Raw genomic sequence first — 17,009 nt, forward strand, 5'->3', positions numbered from 1 at the left:
AAAAATGCCAACATCTTTATATCAACTCCAGCAAAAATACAAAATTCTTGACATAAAGATGTATCTTTCTTGGGATTACCACAAATAACGCAGTCATTTATTTCTAATATACAAAATCGAAATCTTTAAATAGCAACTGTAAAGAATAAACATGTTCAAGTCCGATATTTGGTGGGCTGTTATAGATTAGCTGACAAGGAGTTAAATAACAATAAAAACATGTGTTTGCATTTACAGACAATTTACCCTCTAAAGAGAAATGAACACAAAAAATAACACTATACTAATGAAATTTACTACTGTGGAAGTTAAGAAACTTCACATTATGAGAACATCTGCCTGACAATAATAAAACTGCAACATACATACATAAACAACTCAGAAGTGTGACTAAGACTAGCCAAACATGTCATATCCAAACTTGTAAAATCAGGGAAGGAATGACTCACCCTATAGTGTGCCATTAATGCTAAATAGGCCATAACTTCATTCATATTTACCAACCAAATATACATTTTTAGGCCTTTGTTAGGAAACATCGTTGCCAAAGTGATTCATAGGCCAGTATTCCAAAGTCATCTCAGATTTTTCAGTACAGCATTTTGACTTTTAATTGTGCATACAAAGTCTTGAATGAGGTTAGCATTTTTCGAAGTTCAAGGGTATAAAGATAGGTATGGGTTTGAGCTCTAGGAAGTCAATAGCTATAATGCAAGAGTTGCTGTCTGCACATTACCAAGACCTAACACATGCAGAAGCAGGTCAAATACTTAATGGGATGTTGAGTAGATAACAAAGGGTGCAATGGTTGAAAGGGATGCAAAACCACCGCAAACATAACAAATGTATTTCATGACACATACAGAGCACGTCTGTCCGTTTAACAATTGAGACTCTTATTTGCTTTAACATCTAACACCTAAAGTAAGAACGATATTAAGTTAATGCTCTGGGAAAAAAATAGTAATATAAAAATAAACCGTAATGCCTCGGTCAACATAAGAATGTAGAGATGACACACGAGGCATAAAATGTGAAACCTAACCTCTTTACACACTCTGAAGCTAGTTAATGCAGACAGCCTCTCCATGAACTGAACGTTTGTATAGCTAAAAGGACAGGAGTTTTCACATTTAGCAACAGATTCGATTTGTTTACACTTCATAAATAAGGCACCGGGTCACAACAGTCACATATTCACAATGTTGTGTTTCGAAGACAAGCTGGAGAAACTAACTGCCTACTTACTGTCAGTAAAACCTTATACAAAACATGACCTCCCTTCTCATAGCAAGCACTCAATGCAGTGTATGCTATTATCTAAAACAATAACTATTTACAAAATGGCAAAAGAAAAGTAACAAAACAGGACGCCGAGTGAACGTAAATGTCACTTCGATATCTGCATCAGATGTTTGATGTTTATCCCAACTTTTAAAATAAGGTTTCATAATGTTATCTGCAGCCTTGTCTTGGGTAGCTGGAACAGAAACTACAGCAACTACATCTATGACATCTCATGTAGGACTGTAGACCTAAACTCAGAGCATACACTCAGCAAATATCACATTTGTTTTTTCACACTTTACAAAAGCCTAAATTACTTTCAAAATGTCTTGCTTCTTCACATATTTGCCAACTGAACAAGGTGTCCTGTGAAGGGGTGTCATGCGAGTAGAACATAATTATGTATTTCTGGACTTTCTGAAAAGAAAGTAACAGAATCCCCTAACTAAAGATTGTCCTTCTCTGCAGGTGCACTTTCATTTAGAGAGTGATGTCCTAGTGCGTTTTGCGGGCGTCTTTAAAGGCTCCCGAGCTCTCTTGGTTGCGGATTTTGTCACACTGCGTGGTAACACAGCCGCCTGCCTTCCTTTCGCCCCTCTTCTCATCAGCATCGGTCTCTCTGATTTCTTGACTGCTTTAGAAGATGCATTTTGTGATTTCATGGACTTTGCGGCCTTCTTTGCAGCAAGAGTAGGGCCACCACTCAACGGGACTGCTACCTCCATTTTCCTCTGGGATCTTGTAAGTACCTGGTCAGGTGAGGTCGGAGCCTTGCCATCCACACTTGGCCGTGGCGTTTCATCAGCCTTCTCGGCTCCTTTGATTACAGCGACAGTACTTTGTGACGTTTCCTTTGCGAGCGTTTTGCTAGGACTCACTTTATTTAGAGCTGCTTTTTCAACATCGACTCTCTCTGCTTCAGTTTGTTTTTTATTGTCGGCCTTGCTTTTCGATTTGTCGCCCGGGTTATGGTCAGATATTTTAGGAGACCCTAGTCGTTGAGAAGATCTCTTTGGCATTTTGTCTTTTTTAGTTGCATCTCTTGAAGCTCTACTGCTGCCCTGAGCCTTGACCGCCCTCTGTTGAACCGGAGGCTTTGTAGTTTTTCTACCAGCCAATGTTTTCCTTCTTTCCATCTTTGCAGCAGATGCTTTCATTTTGTTCCCGACAGGTAGGGCTGATTTTTGTGCCTTCGTAGATGGTTTCACATTTGACTTGGCGGCCGACTTTTTAGTGTCCAGTCTTTTCATATTGTTGTTTTTTAAGGTTTTTGAGGCCTCTTTGAGTCTAACATTGGTTTGCTGAACCTGCATCTTCTCTCTGATATTAGAGTATTTCTTCAGGATCCTTGCGCTAGCTGGATTCTTTGATTTACCAGAGGCTTTCTGGGATTCACCCTGGGCACAGGCTTTGGCAGTCTGAGTAGAACTGGGCAGTTCTCCTCTCTCTTTGACTGCATTTGCCTCCAGGGCTCTAGCAATAAGTTTCTGACTCTTGGGGTTGCTCTTTACAGGAGAGGCGATGGCAAACTTCTTCAAATGTTTCTTCAAACGCTCGGCCTGTATGCTTGGAAATATTCCCTGAGAGGCCCCTGAAGAACTAGCACTGTGGAAGCACAGCTGAGTTTCTGATGGAAGACGTGTATTTACCTTCTTGACAATGACGAGGGACTTTGTTTCTGTTGTTTCGAGGTACCAGCGACAGATACTGGAGAGATTAAAACCTTTCACGAAGAGCATTTGGAAAGGCGAGTATTTCTGGTGATCTGAAGACTTTGATTTCCGTGCCCTGCGCTTACTTTTCCATATGGCTGCCTGCCTGTCTGATTTGTTTTTGTACTTTGTTGCCGGCTGACCCTCTTTGTCCAATTGCACCCAGCCTTTTTGCATTTTATCATACTTAATGTTCAGATTTGTTATTAGTTGTTGGTTTTCTTCACCATTCAAATTTTCAAGGAATCTGTTTGTTTGTTTTGGGGGCTGAGATCTTGGTGTATTGATAGGAAGGGCAGAGCTTTGAGGAAACTCAGGCACAACAGCCACTGAAAGAGGCTTCATCTGAGCTTTGGTTGCTTTTTCTGGGATTATTCTAATAGGGGAAGCTAGGTCAGTCTGTCTTCCAGCTACAGTAGCACTGGTAGAGGGTACAGCTAATCTCTGTGATCTCAAAGCCAATTTCTTGTTGTCAACTGGTGATGAATGAGTAATAGTTGGAGGCATCTCAGTCTTACTCTCACTCCGTAATGGCATTCTTGCCGGTTTGTCTGAAAGGGAAGAACTGCTCTCATCTCCACTTGCAGACTTATCTCCTAAAGGTTCTACATTTGACTTCTGCGGCAAAGCAACATCACTTGCTTGTGCCTCCTTTCGGAGAACCCGCTTACTTGTTATCGGCATAATCTGTGTTGGCATTTCAGTTGTTACAGGGCTTTCCATTTTTAATGGACTTGATACCACAAGTGGCTGTTTCTCATTCGTACTGCTTTCTACTACAGCACTTGTAGACGGTGGTTTCTCGTTGGCCTGCGATGTATTTTCTTCGATGTTGTTTTGTATTTCTTCAGGGGTTGTCTCTTCTTGCTGCGAGTTGTCAATGTTATCTTCCGCCAGTGTCTCTGGGATTGGGACTGTGTTCTTTTTGGACTGTTCAGGGGAAGATGACTCGATTGGAGGAGGAGAAGTAACAGGAAGCGAAGAAGGGAGGGGTAGGCAGGGAAGGGTCTCTGTAGATGGAAGCGCATGGGTAGCAGTAGGTTTTGGAGATGAAATGGCAGCCGTAGATTCGGGCGGTGAAACTGGAGTTCCTTTCGATCTAAGTTGTCGCTGCTCGGACAGTACAGACAAACCATCCTTATCTCTTTTTTGTTTCCGGGTTAATTTGGTCTTGGGGGGAAATGTAGATGTTGGACTCGATGGTGGGGCAGAAGACGGTTCCTTATCTTTCTGAATCTCAGGAGTAGTAGCAATAGATTTTACAGCTATGTCTGTTTCAGCTAGATGCTCCTCCGAATGTTTGTTTTCAACAGCTGAATCAACCAAAGTCTTGATGTCGACACTCTGACTAGTTTTAACTGGGGTTTTAGTAGGAGATGTGGCGTTATTTGATCTACGCCGCAGACTTCTATCAGAGGCCGATATGGGTCTACCATTGACAAAACCCACGACCACAGCTTCTGTTTCTCTTATCAGCTTTGATGGTGATGCTGTAGTACCCTTTTTTCTACGCCAAGGGGGCAATTCCTTCAAGAGCGCGTCAAGTGACTTTGTGGACACGTCTTCGTCATTATCGCCTTCAGTCTCTAAAGGCACTACACAGTCAGTTGCTTCAGATGTATTCATTTCTGGCTCTTTGTCTACTGGCTCCGCTGCCAAATTAGTGATGTTGGACTTTTCGGTCACGTTGAAGTTGTCATTATGTTTCTCTGTCTCCGGTTGAAGATCCTGACTTTTCTCATCTTGTATTTCTTCCCCTTTATTTTCGTTTATTTCTTCCTCAACGTGAGCCACTGGTGATGGGGCACTAATCTGCTTGAGAACAGGCTCACTGTTGTGCAGTCCATCTAATGAAAGTTGGGGCTCATCTTCATTTATGATATGATCCTCTAATGGCCCCACTACGGTTTCGGTGGCTATTTGCTCAGGACTTTCATGCATGTCCTCTTGAGGCTCATGCTCGTTAAAAGGTTCTGCTTCAAATGGAGCCTGAGAAACAAGTTTTTCAATTCCCGTTGGCTCCACCGAATCTGCACTTGTGTCCATTTCTACATCTGTGATCATATTCATTTCTTTGTTTTCTTTTGGGGACCTTATCGGAGAGGAAGGGACCAACTGCTCTTTGCTCTGACACCTGTCTGTCTGACTATGTTCTACTATTACGTCTTCTTCACTGGCTGCTACCTCCACCATATCTCCTGTTCCTGGTATCCCACTCTCATTGGACACTTCTCTGGACATTTGCTGACTCTTTGTCTCTCTCCCTGCTCCAGCAAAAGGCATATCTATATATGGTACACCTTCAGGTTTTGAAAGCATTTGTTTTGGGGTGACCAAGGTGATCATATCTGGCATTGGATTGGGACAGTTGCCCCTCCCTGCCAATGTACGGACAGTTTTCAACTCCCAGATTTCATCTGAATACAAATGTCCTCTAGTGCTTTTCCTGGCATTGCGGCGAGGAAGCACGCCACGCTGCTGTTCCTTAAAACACTCCGTTATTGGTTTGTCAATAAAAACAATGTCACAGAGGCCAAGATCAGGGTCAGCCAATCCTTTACAAGTTGAGTCCCTAATCCCATGATCAGAGGACGACCTGACTGTCTTCCTGGCAGTCCGCGGAGAGTCGGAAGGAATGCTCATGTGAAGTGAAAACAAGTTTGCTTGTTTATCTTTGGCATGCCCAAGACTATCTCTCTGCCTAACATGATGTGCATGACTTGTTTGAGTGTGTCTTTTCATAGAGGAGCTGAGTCTAGCACTATGATTCTCTGTTCTGTTAGATGAATTTGAGTTACCCTGTCTGTCCTCCAATGTGTCGGAGTGAGATGAAAGAGAGGCGTTGAGCACGCATGACAACTTTTTACCGGCAGCAACATTGCTGGCCATGATTTTCATCTTAAGAGGAGCATGATCACCATGGCGGTTGTTTTCTGAATCCAATGGATTTGCAGTGGGAGTGACTAAAGCTTGGTTGCTCCCTGACCCAGGGGTGCGAAGATCCAAAGCAGGGCCAGTTGATGTTTTCAGCAACAAAGCATTGTTTGGAACTTTCCCAATTGCGTGGATGCTTGGGATAGAATAGGACATATCCTGGACTTCTGACTTGGGAGTGGATTCACTGGGAAATCTAAGCTCAGGGCATGACTTCTTAGGAGTGAGTTCATTGGATTTTGAAGTGGAACAAGCACTTCCCTGGATCCCAGAGGGAGAGTTAGAAACGTTCTCTGTATTGGAAGATGCTAGTGCTTTGACCTCAGTCTGTAGAAAACCTATAGCATCTACTATCTGTCTCTGATGTTGAGTACAGAGGTTGGCCATGAAGCGTTCCAGCGTGGAGGTCGACTGCAGGTCTGTTGCCTTTGCAATAGGAAAGTCTTGAGACTCCCTGAGGGAAAAAAAAAAATATGTTATTGCACACAAAGAAGAAGCATTATTGGTTTATACTATTGATTAGTTTGTGATTATTACACTTATGCAGAGAAATGTTCCTTTGAATCTGTTTTGACCAGTTTACTGGGCAAAGGTTGGAGCTTAATGTTTGCTCCAAATAATTCACAAATGGTACACAATGTTTATCATTGCATATTTATTAGAAGAATATGTGATTTTAAAAGTGAGCCTTTCATCCAGTGAACATGACCAATTACATTGTTACAGATATTACATTTTTTTTTTTCTTTGCACAGTGGTGCCTTTTGTTACAGTATACATCAAGAACATCTTACACATGCACAACACATTTAGTAACGGTGGCCCACTTTGATTAAAAGGTCAAACACATGTTTATCACTTGAAAGAGCAAATACATTGGGGGGAAATATAGAGAAGATATTTTTTGTCAAATTTTCATGTATTTAATAACTAGTGCAAAGGGTGGCAATTACATATAAGTGCTTAACAACTTAAGACAAATTAACTAGTACAAGAAAAATCAAGCATGACTAAACAAAGCTAAGTTATTATTTCTAATACCTGGGAGGTTTCGTTTGTGTTGATGCAAATCTAATGTTATCAGTCAACTGGGGGGAGCATGTTTTATATTTGTGGCTAACATTTTTTTCAGTGAGGTAGGTCTATTACAAAATCATCGCGACCTTTGGAGCATCTATATCATTACATTATGCCAAAAATATATTTATAATTCTGAAAAGGTTATTTTCTTTGTAAAAATAAAAAACAAAAAAACAAGTCCTTCTAATGATACAGTGGTCTTTCAACAAGAACAATAGACAGATACATGAAACCACATCTGGATTCCTGAGGTGACATGTCACAAGGCTTTGCTGAGTAATGAAAAGGAGACATAGCCCACAGCGTGTGCCGCTGAGAGAGAGGTGCTGGCAACTGCATGATGAATATTATGTGGTCATAAAAAGCTCTGTTGAGCATTGTCTGACATCTTATACTCCAAACAAATACTTGCAAACTATTTCTATATAATAATACATTTTTGCATTGCCTAATAACATACTAAGAATATGTATTCGTTGACTAAGTAAAGCTGAAACTTATAGCTATAGAGGAGATGGTGGTATATCTAGTTTAAAGCTTGTTATGTAGCCGATGCCTACTATGACACTCCAGCTATAAAGCATAAGTGGCAAAGTCAAATTTAGATTATTAATATTATTGGAGTATCGTCAGTATATTCGACTAGATGCATAAAGAAACAAGAAGGACAGTGTTTTAAAAATAAATATGGATTTCAGCTCCAATTCGCAAATGAAACAATACACCCTTCAAGAGGGAGGTGTAAATGCTGCAATGCAATATCTTCAGAATGTCTGCATGTTACATGAAGTCTTTTTTAATTAGATGTACTGTTTGATGCACTGAACTTGAAAAAAAAGTTGAACTAAATAGCCATTGGTCAACATCGTACCTGCAGGTAGGTTATATTGACATTCATTGTGTAACAAGTATGAAAAACAATAAAAAACGGAGAAAGATACACTGAGATTTTTTGGGATCCAAACACAAAGCTGTATGGCATGCCAAATATCTCAAATGTACATTTTTGAAAAGATAATTAAGAGATTAAAAAAATAACATTTGCTGGAACCTGACCAATGTTTTGCTAAGCCCTCTTTAAATCCTGCTTGCAAGCTTCTAAGGAGTAAAGTGGAGTACCTGAATAACTTGTGGTAAGTGTTTCATCCCTGAGAGTTTCGCTCTCTGTTTTACTTTGCAATAAAGTAGGGAACTGACACAAAGTACATGCCTTGTTCTTCCAGAGGATTACAATAACTAAACAAGCAGAAGCAAACATAAGTCTTTTCAACAATATTTCAAGCACACGAGCACACAAACATGGAGGTGTTAACTCATCAACAATGTCCATATACTGCACATTGCAGAAAGAAATTATCTGGCAGTTAAGCACAACTATATTTTACCACAGGTCCAGTGAGCCATTAACCAGATTTGAACAGGTTTCTGGATATTTAACTTTCACAGTTTATCTACTTGATACATTGTTGACTTGACAGTAAACACACCAACACTCCAGTATTTTCAATAAATCACCCCCAAAGATAAACCGTCACCATATACAACTAACTTCCCACTGACACAAATGATTTAGTCCAATCATGCAAAACATACCCAGTGTCATTCCTGTACAATGTTAAATCAAACATAAATATGTACATTTTCTTTTTAAATACAGGGATATTCTCTGCTCTGGACCTTCAGTCCTCAAACAATATATTTACCAAGCAAAAGTTTCCCAACACAATAAAGCGGGACAATCTTAAATGCTATCCCTTCGCATTTATTATGCAAGACAGTTAAATATATATTTTAAGCATTATCTTCCTATGTCTATTAACACTTCAGTGGACAACCTTTTGTTTGTTTAAAGCCATTTACATTCATGGTTACTTAAGTGGTGATAAAATCATTAGTTCATAAATATTGATTAATAAATATTGCATTAACAAAATAACTCCACAGATCAGTTTGTGTAGAAATGCAAGGGGATGTAAACTCTTCCCCCACTATGGAAATAAAAAGGTTTCCCTAAGTCACAACTGTGCGAACAAAAGCCGGACCCCAAAAAGGAAAAAGGATTAAGACAACGTAAATATTAAATATATGAGGAGGCAATTAACTATAAGGATACATTGAAATATTTACATACGGTTGAATTCGACAGATATTCTACCGTCCTATATAACTGTTTGAAAGCTTTTTCTGTAAACTATTCGCCTTCACTCAAAGATTTTACAATAAACTGTGTTGTGTACATGAGAAATTGCTACATAAAACAGCTATGAGAACAGTAGACTGTGATATGGGATTTCCAGATGAGGTAGTCGGCCATTAGATTTGCTACAATAGACAATAAAGGAGCAAACATTTTATTTTGTTACCCGTCAATGAACCCACAACGTATGTATGCCTTTAACAAATTCATTAAGCATGCGTTTAACACTCGGAATGAGAAAATAAGTGTGGCCTTTGAGTCATGCTGGATGATTGTCAATGCTAAAAAATACAGTTAATGAAAGCGAAACAGCGAGTAGATTTGACCTAATGGTATTAATCGTACAAGTGTACTTGGAGTGGCTACTCATTTTTTAACCAAGACAAAGTGATGACATTTTGTGAGTATGTAAAAAAATATATGCAATTAAGAGCAGTTGATTTGTTAAATGTATCAAAAAGTTTAAACTAAATGTGAGAGGAGATGCAAGTCAATTTAAAATAAAGTAATAAAGCCTGCATTAGGAGAAAGTCACGGAGGAAATTAAAGAAGTTAGAAGGTCTACCATCTAACAAAGTTATTCCATTGTTACATTGCGATTAACATACAAGTGTGCGAGTCCCTGAACTATGTTACTGCTGAACCAACTCTCACTTCAAAATGTTTACATGTTTAAGTTTATGTTATGTTAGGAGTTAAATGCTTGAGGTGAAATAATCATTTCTTTTTATCAAAACATCCATTTTCATCTAAGCAACATTTATAATGCTGGAGGAAAAACAAAAGACCAAGATTTTCTCGAGCTGTGCATCGACCTGATAGAAAGAATATTGGGCCATGATCCCATATTCTGGAATGTCCTGAGGTATAAGTGGTAATGCACGATGAGGCGTCCTGATAGAGCAAAATACCGGGCAAACATTCAATGAAAAGGGCTTTTAAAAGCTTTTTATCCTTAACGTGTTGTACAATTACCATGATACAACACAGAAATACTCTCAAGGAAATGGTGGAATGAGTGTTAACCCGCGCTCTCACCTGGTTCAAGATGAAGAGAATTATTTTCATTGAATTTTTGCCTTGGTAACTTCAGCAATAGGAGGGTGTGGGTAGAGGCATGACAGCAGCTAACATGTTTGCTAACTTTTCTAGCTAGCAAATGTTAGCAAGCTAGCACAGCCAGTCAGTCAGTGTGTTTGACTCCAGTTGCTAATATTGATGGATAAAAGTTGTTTTTTATAAAGTAATGACTTTATGAGCTAAGAGCTTCTGAAATGACATAATTGCTCCTAGATTTTGACTCTAACATACTTGTTAACATGACATAAACCTTTGTAACATATACATTATTGTATTTTAAAGAGTTAAAAGTGAACTGATAACAAGTGTTCAGCTAGTGCGCTATTTTGACTGTGAATAATCAGGTCACTAAAACAGTATCATCCCCACAAACCTGATACATGTTATTAATTGACCCGAGGAGAATTATTTATCATGTGCCGAGTGCGAGCGAGATGTGTACATATGTGCTGTATATGTATAATTGTTTATACATCGTAAATAAAAAAGGAACAATTCTGCCCTTCTCCTGTGGAGAAAGACATTCCCAGAGATAGTACCTAAAATCTGAAAAACACAAGCCCTGATTCACAAAGAACTGTGATGCTCCGAAGGCTTACACTGGCACTGAAATGCTACTGAAAACTAGTTAAGGTAGGTTGTGAAGTTATCTGAGAGTAGAACACGCATACTTGTCAGTAAGACATCCTGAAATGTTACCTCAAAAAGGGGGATTTGGTCATCAGCCCCTTTAGAGGTGACTAACATGAGGCAATGCTTCAGTTAAGCTTATCTCTAGCTGAGGTATATTTATGTGTATACAGTGATCTACTATCTGAGAGATATTTTCTTTGACTGACAAGTATTGCTTCCCAAACTGCATTAATCCTGAGTGCAGTGAAGGCAATGAAAAAAATACCATTCATAAAAAGGACAGCAACACATAGGGATAAAAGTTAGGTGGCAAAGATGTGTCGTGCTTGACTTGGATTCATAAGGAAAGTGAAAATTCTGGACAACACATCATGCTATTGCAACAGACTAGAATAATAAATAAATTTGTTGTATATAGTGTTTGGAATAAATACATACTCTGAATATAATTTACTTACATCTCCAGTGTCAATTTTAGTGATAGAAGTGCATTTGCAAAACAGTGACAGAGACCTTCACTGTCATCCATAATGACCTACATACTCTGTAGGTATAGTATAAACTATATGTTCATTTTGAACATAAGAACAAGTGCTCTGAACAGTACTGAGAGAAGACACCAAGGGGCGCCACTTCCTTAACAACTATTCAATATGGCTCTAACATGTTTAAATACATGTTAGAGCCAGGAATGACTCATTTAAAAACATAACCAAAATAAATACATTTACTAACAATATTGTTAATTATAATTAGCAAGTATGCCTTCCAGGCACAATATATAGGTCAAGGAGACACTTTGAGTGTGTAAAATAGATGGCCATAGAATCTTTAACTGACCAAAAGGTAGGTGAAGAATTAAATAGATGAATAATTATAGGTATAAGATTTAAATGTTACTGTAAACCACTAAGGCTTGTGGGAAAACAAGTCAGCTACTACCACTGTCTGGCAAATGCAACCTCTGCAGGGTTAAAAAGTACATCATTACTGGTACATTAAAGTTATATCACTCATTTGATGAGAGGCTTCCATCATGGAAATCCTCTCCGTTCTCGTCAGATACACTCTCCCTTTGGTCAGAGACAATTTTCTGGGAGAGTTGGATCCTCTCTGGGGACCGTGAAACGCCATGCTCCTCTATCTTTAACAGCTTCAGTTTCTTTTTGGGTGGATGTTTCAAGGTCCCCAGTCGCTCTTTCACTTTGTATTCCAGGGTGCTGTGTGGAATGCCATAGATGGTTTGGGCTTTGGACACACTCATTTTCCCACCCATCACCATATCGATAGCCTCTTCCAGCAGGTCGGTGTTGTACTGTCGGTATCGCCCACGCTTCTTCCTCGGCTGCTTGTTACCTAGATCTGACTCTGATTCCTGAGGGTAGCTTCCATACGAGGATTTGCGGTCAGTGTCATAAGGCCAATAGTCCTTTTCTGAACCTGAGCTACTAAAACCCCCACTGCCCTTTTTCTGGATCTGTCTGGGTAGTATGGAACGAAGTGCCTTTCCCAGACCGTTCTCATAAGCTGATCTCGAATACTCGGTGGAAAGGGAATCCCAAGACGAGTCTGTTGCTGAGGTCAAAACTCGCACCTGGGGGATCTTGAGGTCAAAAGGTGATGAATGAGAAAGAGCGAGGCTGTGGTCCCTACAGGCCTCCTGGAGGTTTCTTTTGTCATAGGCAAGTGACTTTGTCAAAAGTCCAGCAGCCTCCAACAACCTGGGTATGTCTTTAAGGTGCTCACTAGCCTCGCTGTTGGTTTTGAGTTTGAGGAGGGCCCCAAAATGACTTTTAGAACTCCAGGAAGAAGATCCATTTTTGAAAAGGTCAGAAGGTCTGGAGCCGTTGCCGAGAGGTGACTCAGGGTCGCTCTCCAGATCGGGCTCCTCTTTGATGTGCAGCGAGTATGCAAGAGCTGAGGAAGGCTTATAACGGTTGGAGTGGCCGATATTCTCCCTCCTCATCCCATCTTGTAGGCTCTTCATAAACAGCCCGACTTGCCCGTCTGCTCTCAAGGAAGGCCTGATTGGATGGAAGGAAATTGGGTGTAAGCAGAGCTTGCACAGTGCCTGATCTCTCTTTTCTAAAGGAGGATGGGTTGGGGAGGGGAGGATGTTGGCCACTCCTTTATTATATGACCTTGCTTTGGTAACATCACTGTTTTAAAATACCTGACTGCGTACTTGAGTGTGACTTTTAAGAACAAAAAAAGTGTCAAGTTTGACAATTTTTTATTTAATTGCTGTGATGATTGTTTACAACTTTTGCATCAACATAATAGATAAGAACGAAAAAGAAGAGAAAGGGCAAAGAAACATCAAAACAAAAGCAAAGGAAAGGCATTTATTGGAGTCTTGGCTGAAAAAGCATAGCCAGAAGGAGAATACTTGTTATTCCAGTAAGGCAGCTTGGCACGTAGCTGTTGAGCACGGCACACTAACAATGTCATACAAAATGACTGATGCAAAGCTCTGGACACTTTGTGTGACGTTACCACTGAACAAGCGCAGAAATAAAAGAGTAAGCCAGCAGAGGGTTTTGTGTATCGAGTCAAAACCCAACTGAAGTATGGTCACACAAAGATACAGATAATGCAATGAACTTCTTTTTTTTATTAATTAATTAAATATAATAGAAAAATTAGAGCCAGCTTTAGACCTTTAGACTGATCATCACTTTTTGATTACATCAGTTCTCAAAACATTAATTGAGGAGCATGCCTCTGGTGTTTAATAAATATATATGTCATTATCGGTACATTTAAGTCCAGATGGATATAACAACTACTAAGGGGCTTTGCTAAAGGGGAAAACAAAACAAAATAAATTCTATTTGGATAAAGGTATTGTCTCAAATGTTTGATTTAATAAAGAATTAATTACACGGCTACAGCAAATTCCATTTCAATTTGAATCATGTCATGTTTATGTACATATTGCACGTATTATAGGAAAACTACCTGTGTTAGCAGCATAATAACAATGCTTACTGTTTGAAAATATAAAAACGTAATTTAATTATTCCTCGGGAGAAGAACATGATGTGCAAATATGACATTATTTATTTAAACACCTCTACTTCTGCTACAACGTCTCTGAGGATTGGGCTAAAATAAATATGTATAGCTATATCCGCTGCATTTGTGCAGGGCTTCAGTCCTCAATGAGAATTTTTGACAAAAGGAGTTGCAAGACTCAAGAACATGAGCAAGACTGTGAGTCCTGTCGTAAATCATTATAATCAGGCCAGCCAGTTCCTTGCCAGACAATAATGGACCACAACAAGGCAAAGCTAACCAAATCCTTTTAAGCCGAGGTAGCTCGCTAATTACCAAGATGCTACCCATTATTCCCTAGCTGGCCATACCAGTGACAGGTCACGCAGAAATCAGGACCAGGCGGCTGCATTAAACTTATGTCTGCAAGTCATTTATTTTGAATAGCAGCATGAAACAACTGCCTCCACAAGGACGCACTGGAGTGAGGTTTACATTTAGAGTCTAGCAGCAGAAGCACACAAAGAATGTCCCTCTCTTGCAGTTAGAAAAACCCTTATCTCATGTTTATTTGTAGCAAGAACACTTCTTTTAGCACAACCCTGTGTGTTGCTGTTCATTTTCTTCAAGCCTCTGAGATGTCAGGACTGAGCTAATGCAAATTAATTGATGCCACTAACTCTAACCCCTCTTTCCAAATTCATTTTGTGACTCACCTAAACTACAATTTAACATATCTTTGAAATCATCACAGCTTAAGGAATGGAGACTAAATAAAAAAAGATATCTTACCCTTTGAGTGTGGAAGTGGCTGGAGAAAGGCAGGGGCTACGGTCAGACAGGCTGCCGCTGCTGTAGCGGTTCTTTTTGACAGATAGGTCAAGAACTCCATCTGTAAAAAAAAAAAAAGGAAGGAAGGGGAAAAAACTCAATGTTAAGTTCAGCCTGGCCAACCACCAGCGCCCTAGCTCAGGCATGAATAGCTGCCCTGTTGCAGAAGTGTTCACACTACCTTGTTCAGTAGGCAGAGACGGGGGCCTCTTGATGGTGAGGTCCAGAGGAGCCTCCTGGTCAGCCATGAGGAGCTTGCTGAGGACGGGGTTCTGGTTGTGTGCGGGCCCAGCCACGGTGGCAGCAGGGCTGGCAGGAGGAGAAGCCCCTGAGATCAAGGAGGGGGTCGGCAGGCTTTGGTCAGAGCAAGGCTGGGAATCAGAGCCACTGTCCTGAGAGGAGCTGTTCTTTGAGGTATATTCGGCAGCAAACTGTCGCATCATTCTCTGAAGGATCTCTCGAGCCACTACAGGAATGTTTGGGTCCGAGAAATTTGGCACATCTGAAAGGAAATACACATGGGGTTAAAAACTGTCAAGTACCTTTAGTGAACATTCACTATTGGATCCGTAGCAATAGGGTAGAACATTTACATTTATAATTTACAATAAACCCTTACAAAGTGATTGCAGGTTCCCTGTTAATAAGCATTTTAGGGTCATAACATTCAAGTACTGTTGCAGTAAGACTCACCTTTTCTGCCAAGGACTGCATGGAGAAATTCCTCAGCTTGTTTCTCTAGTCGGCCGATTGTGTTCTGATCTTTAGCCAGGCGAGGTTTCGGTGTGTCTTCAATCCCCTCGTTGGTTAAGCCAATTAAGTGTTCCTGTCAAATGACAACACTTTTAGTCAATGGTCTTCAGACCTAAACAGGACGTATATATATATATATATATATATATATATATATATACACACTGACCAATACATGGGAATGTTGTTTCATTCGCTTTACTCAGTTCAGACTGATATTGCTCTCTTTATGTAATTTAACGACAACTAATTCTGCTAGTAAACAGTAAAGTATTAGAGAGCATGGGCACTTCAAATGCTTTCCTAACATCCATCCGTCTTCTGCTTTTAGTAGTTCTACAACTTCAGAAATTCTGAAAGACACCATCAAAATGTAAGGAAAGAAATAGAGAAAACATTAAATCTTACCTTTACATTGTCTCGTCTCAAACAGCAGAATAAACAATTTTCATCGAATGACCAGTCAGACACTGCTGCCGGCTCAAGGTCTGAGGGCACAGAACAGATAACAAGCAATGAAATACAACTGTGTAACAAATCTATGTTTTTTAGGGGTTTTTTTGTCCATGGAGGACACTAGAGGAAGATTTGGCCCACGGTTATAGTAAGAGCTTTTAATAAAAGGTGCAGCAACAAACCTTTTGACATTTAATAACCGCCCATCATAGGACGGTCAGGCTGCGGTCGCTGCTTACGTCTAGCCAATGCCACATTGTCACAGCAAATATACGTCCAAACCACCTCCTACGCCTACTACCAGAATGAATATCTTTAAAAAGGGGGTTCAGAATCAGACTGAATCTTATGTTTGTTGGTTTCAACAGAACCCTATTTTATTTTTATATTAATAAATATATATTTATTAAGCATATTGAATGATGCCCTGTTGTAGGAGCCTGGGAATGAGAAGATTAGTATTGCCACCAACTACACTATAGCTATTGTGCATAGGAAAATAAAGCCTTAGAATCTTTGAATGTTAAATAGTTGGGATGCATCATGACAATGGTTTTGTTTGAAACCTACAGTCTCCAACAATCAGTATGCATTATTCTTCAGATGACGACTCAATAACAAGACAGAAATGTATGAATGAAAGAAATGCATGGGCCAGGAAATAAAGGGTTTTTGATTTGTTTCGGTGAGACTGAGTGAATCAAAAGTAGAGCGATACATTTTAACATAATGTTCAGCAGCCGGATTCCCCCCATTGCTATTGTAGAAGGTCTACTTAGACTTTGACAATCGTCTCAGTGAAACTTTAATGAAAACCAAATTAATGGCCACTATTGTCTCACGAGCATCATGCATTTTAAAAATGTCTGTAGTGCACTGTGGACTTTTACACTAGCCCCACGCCATCCTAAACAGCAACCCTGTGGGAATACAAGGCGTCTTCTCTTCTGCAGTCTGGTAGAGTGAATGTAGAGAGGTACCACATGGTACAATGCAGCAGTCATGATGACAGTTTCAGATTTAACCAAAAAATCTCATTCATACACTTA

General features: G+C 39.8%; 1 protein-coding gene across 3 annotated transcripts in view; it reads right to left on the reverse strand.

Moving 5' to 3' along the window:
- Nucleotides 1-17,009, reverse strand: part of LOC117459645 (ligand-dependent corepressor) — a 27,280-nt gene continuing 10,271 nt past the window's right edge. For 2 of the 3 annotated variants that reach the window (XM_071205622.1, XM_034100670.2), the window contains exons 3-7: nucleotides 15,913-15,992; nucleotides 15,445-15,577; nucleotides 14,933-15,253; nucleotides 14,713-14,812; nucleotides 1-6,387 (exon numbers count right to left, since the gene is read on the reverse strand). In XM_071205622.1, coding sequence (XP_071061723.1) covers nucleotides 1,764-6,387; nucleotides 14,713-14,812; nucleotides 14,933-15,194 — 4,986 coding nt within the window. In that variant the 5' untranslated portion in view covers nucleotides 15,195-15,253; nucleotides 15,445-15,577; nucleotides 15,913-15,992 and the 3' untranslated portion in view covers nucleotides 1-1,763. Of the gene's footprint in view, nucleotides 6,388-6,573; nucleotides 12,948-14,712; nucleotides 14,813-14,932; nucleotides 15,254-15,444; nucleotides 15,578-15,912; nucleotides 15,993-17,009 lie in introns of those variants that run through there. The other variant, XM_034100671.2, reaches the window with a different exon arrangement.

The sequence above is a fragment of the Pseudochaenichthys georgianus genome, chromosome 15 (genome assembly GCF_902827115.2).
Source record: "Pseudochaenichthys georgianus chromosome 15, fPseGeo1.2, whole genome shotgun sequence".
NCBI lineage: Eukaryota > Metazoa > Chordata > Actinopteri > Perciformes > Channichthyidae > Pseudochaenichthys > Pseudochaenichthys georgianus.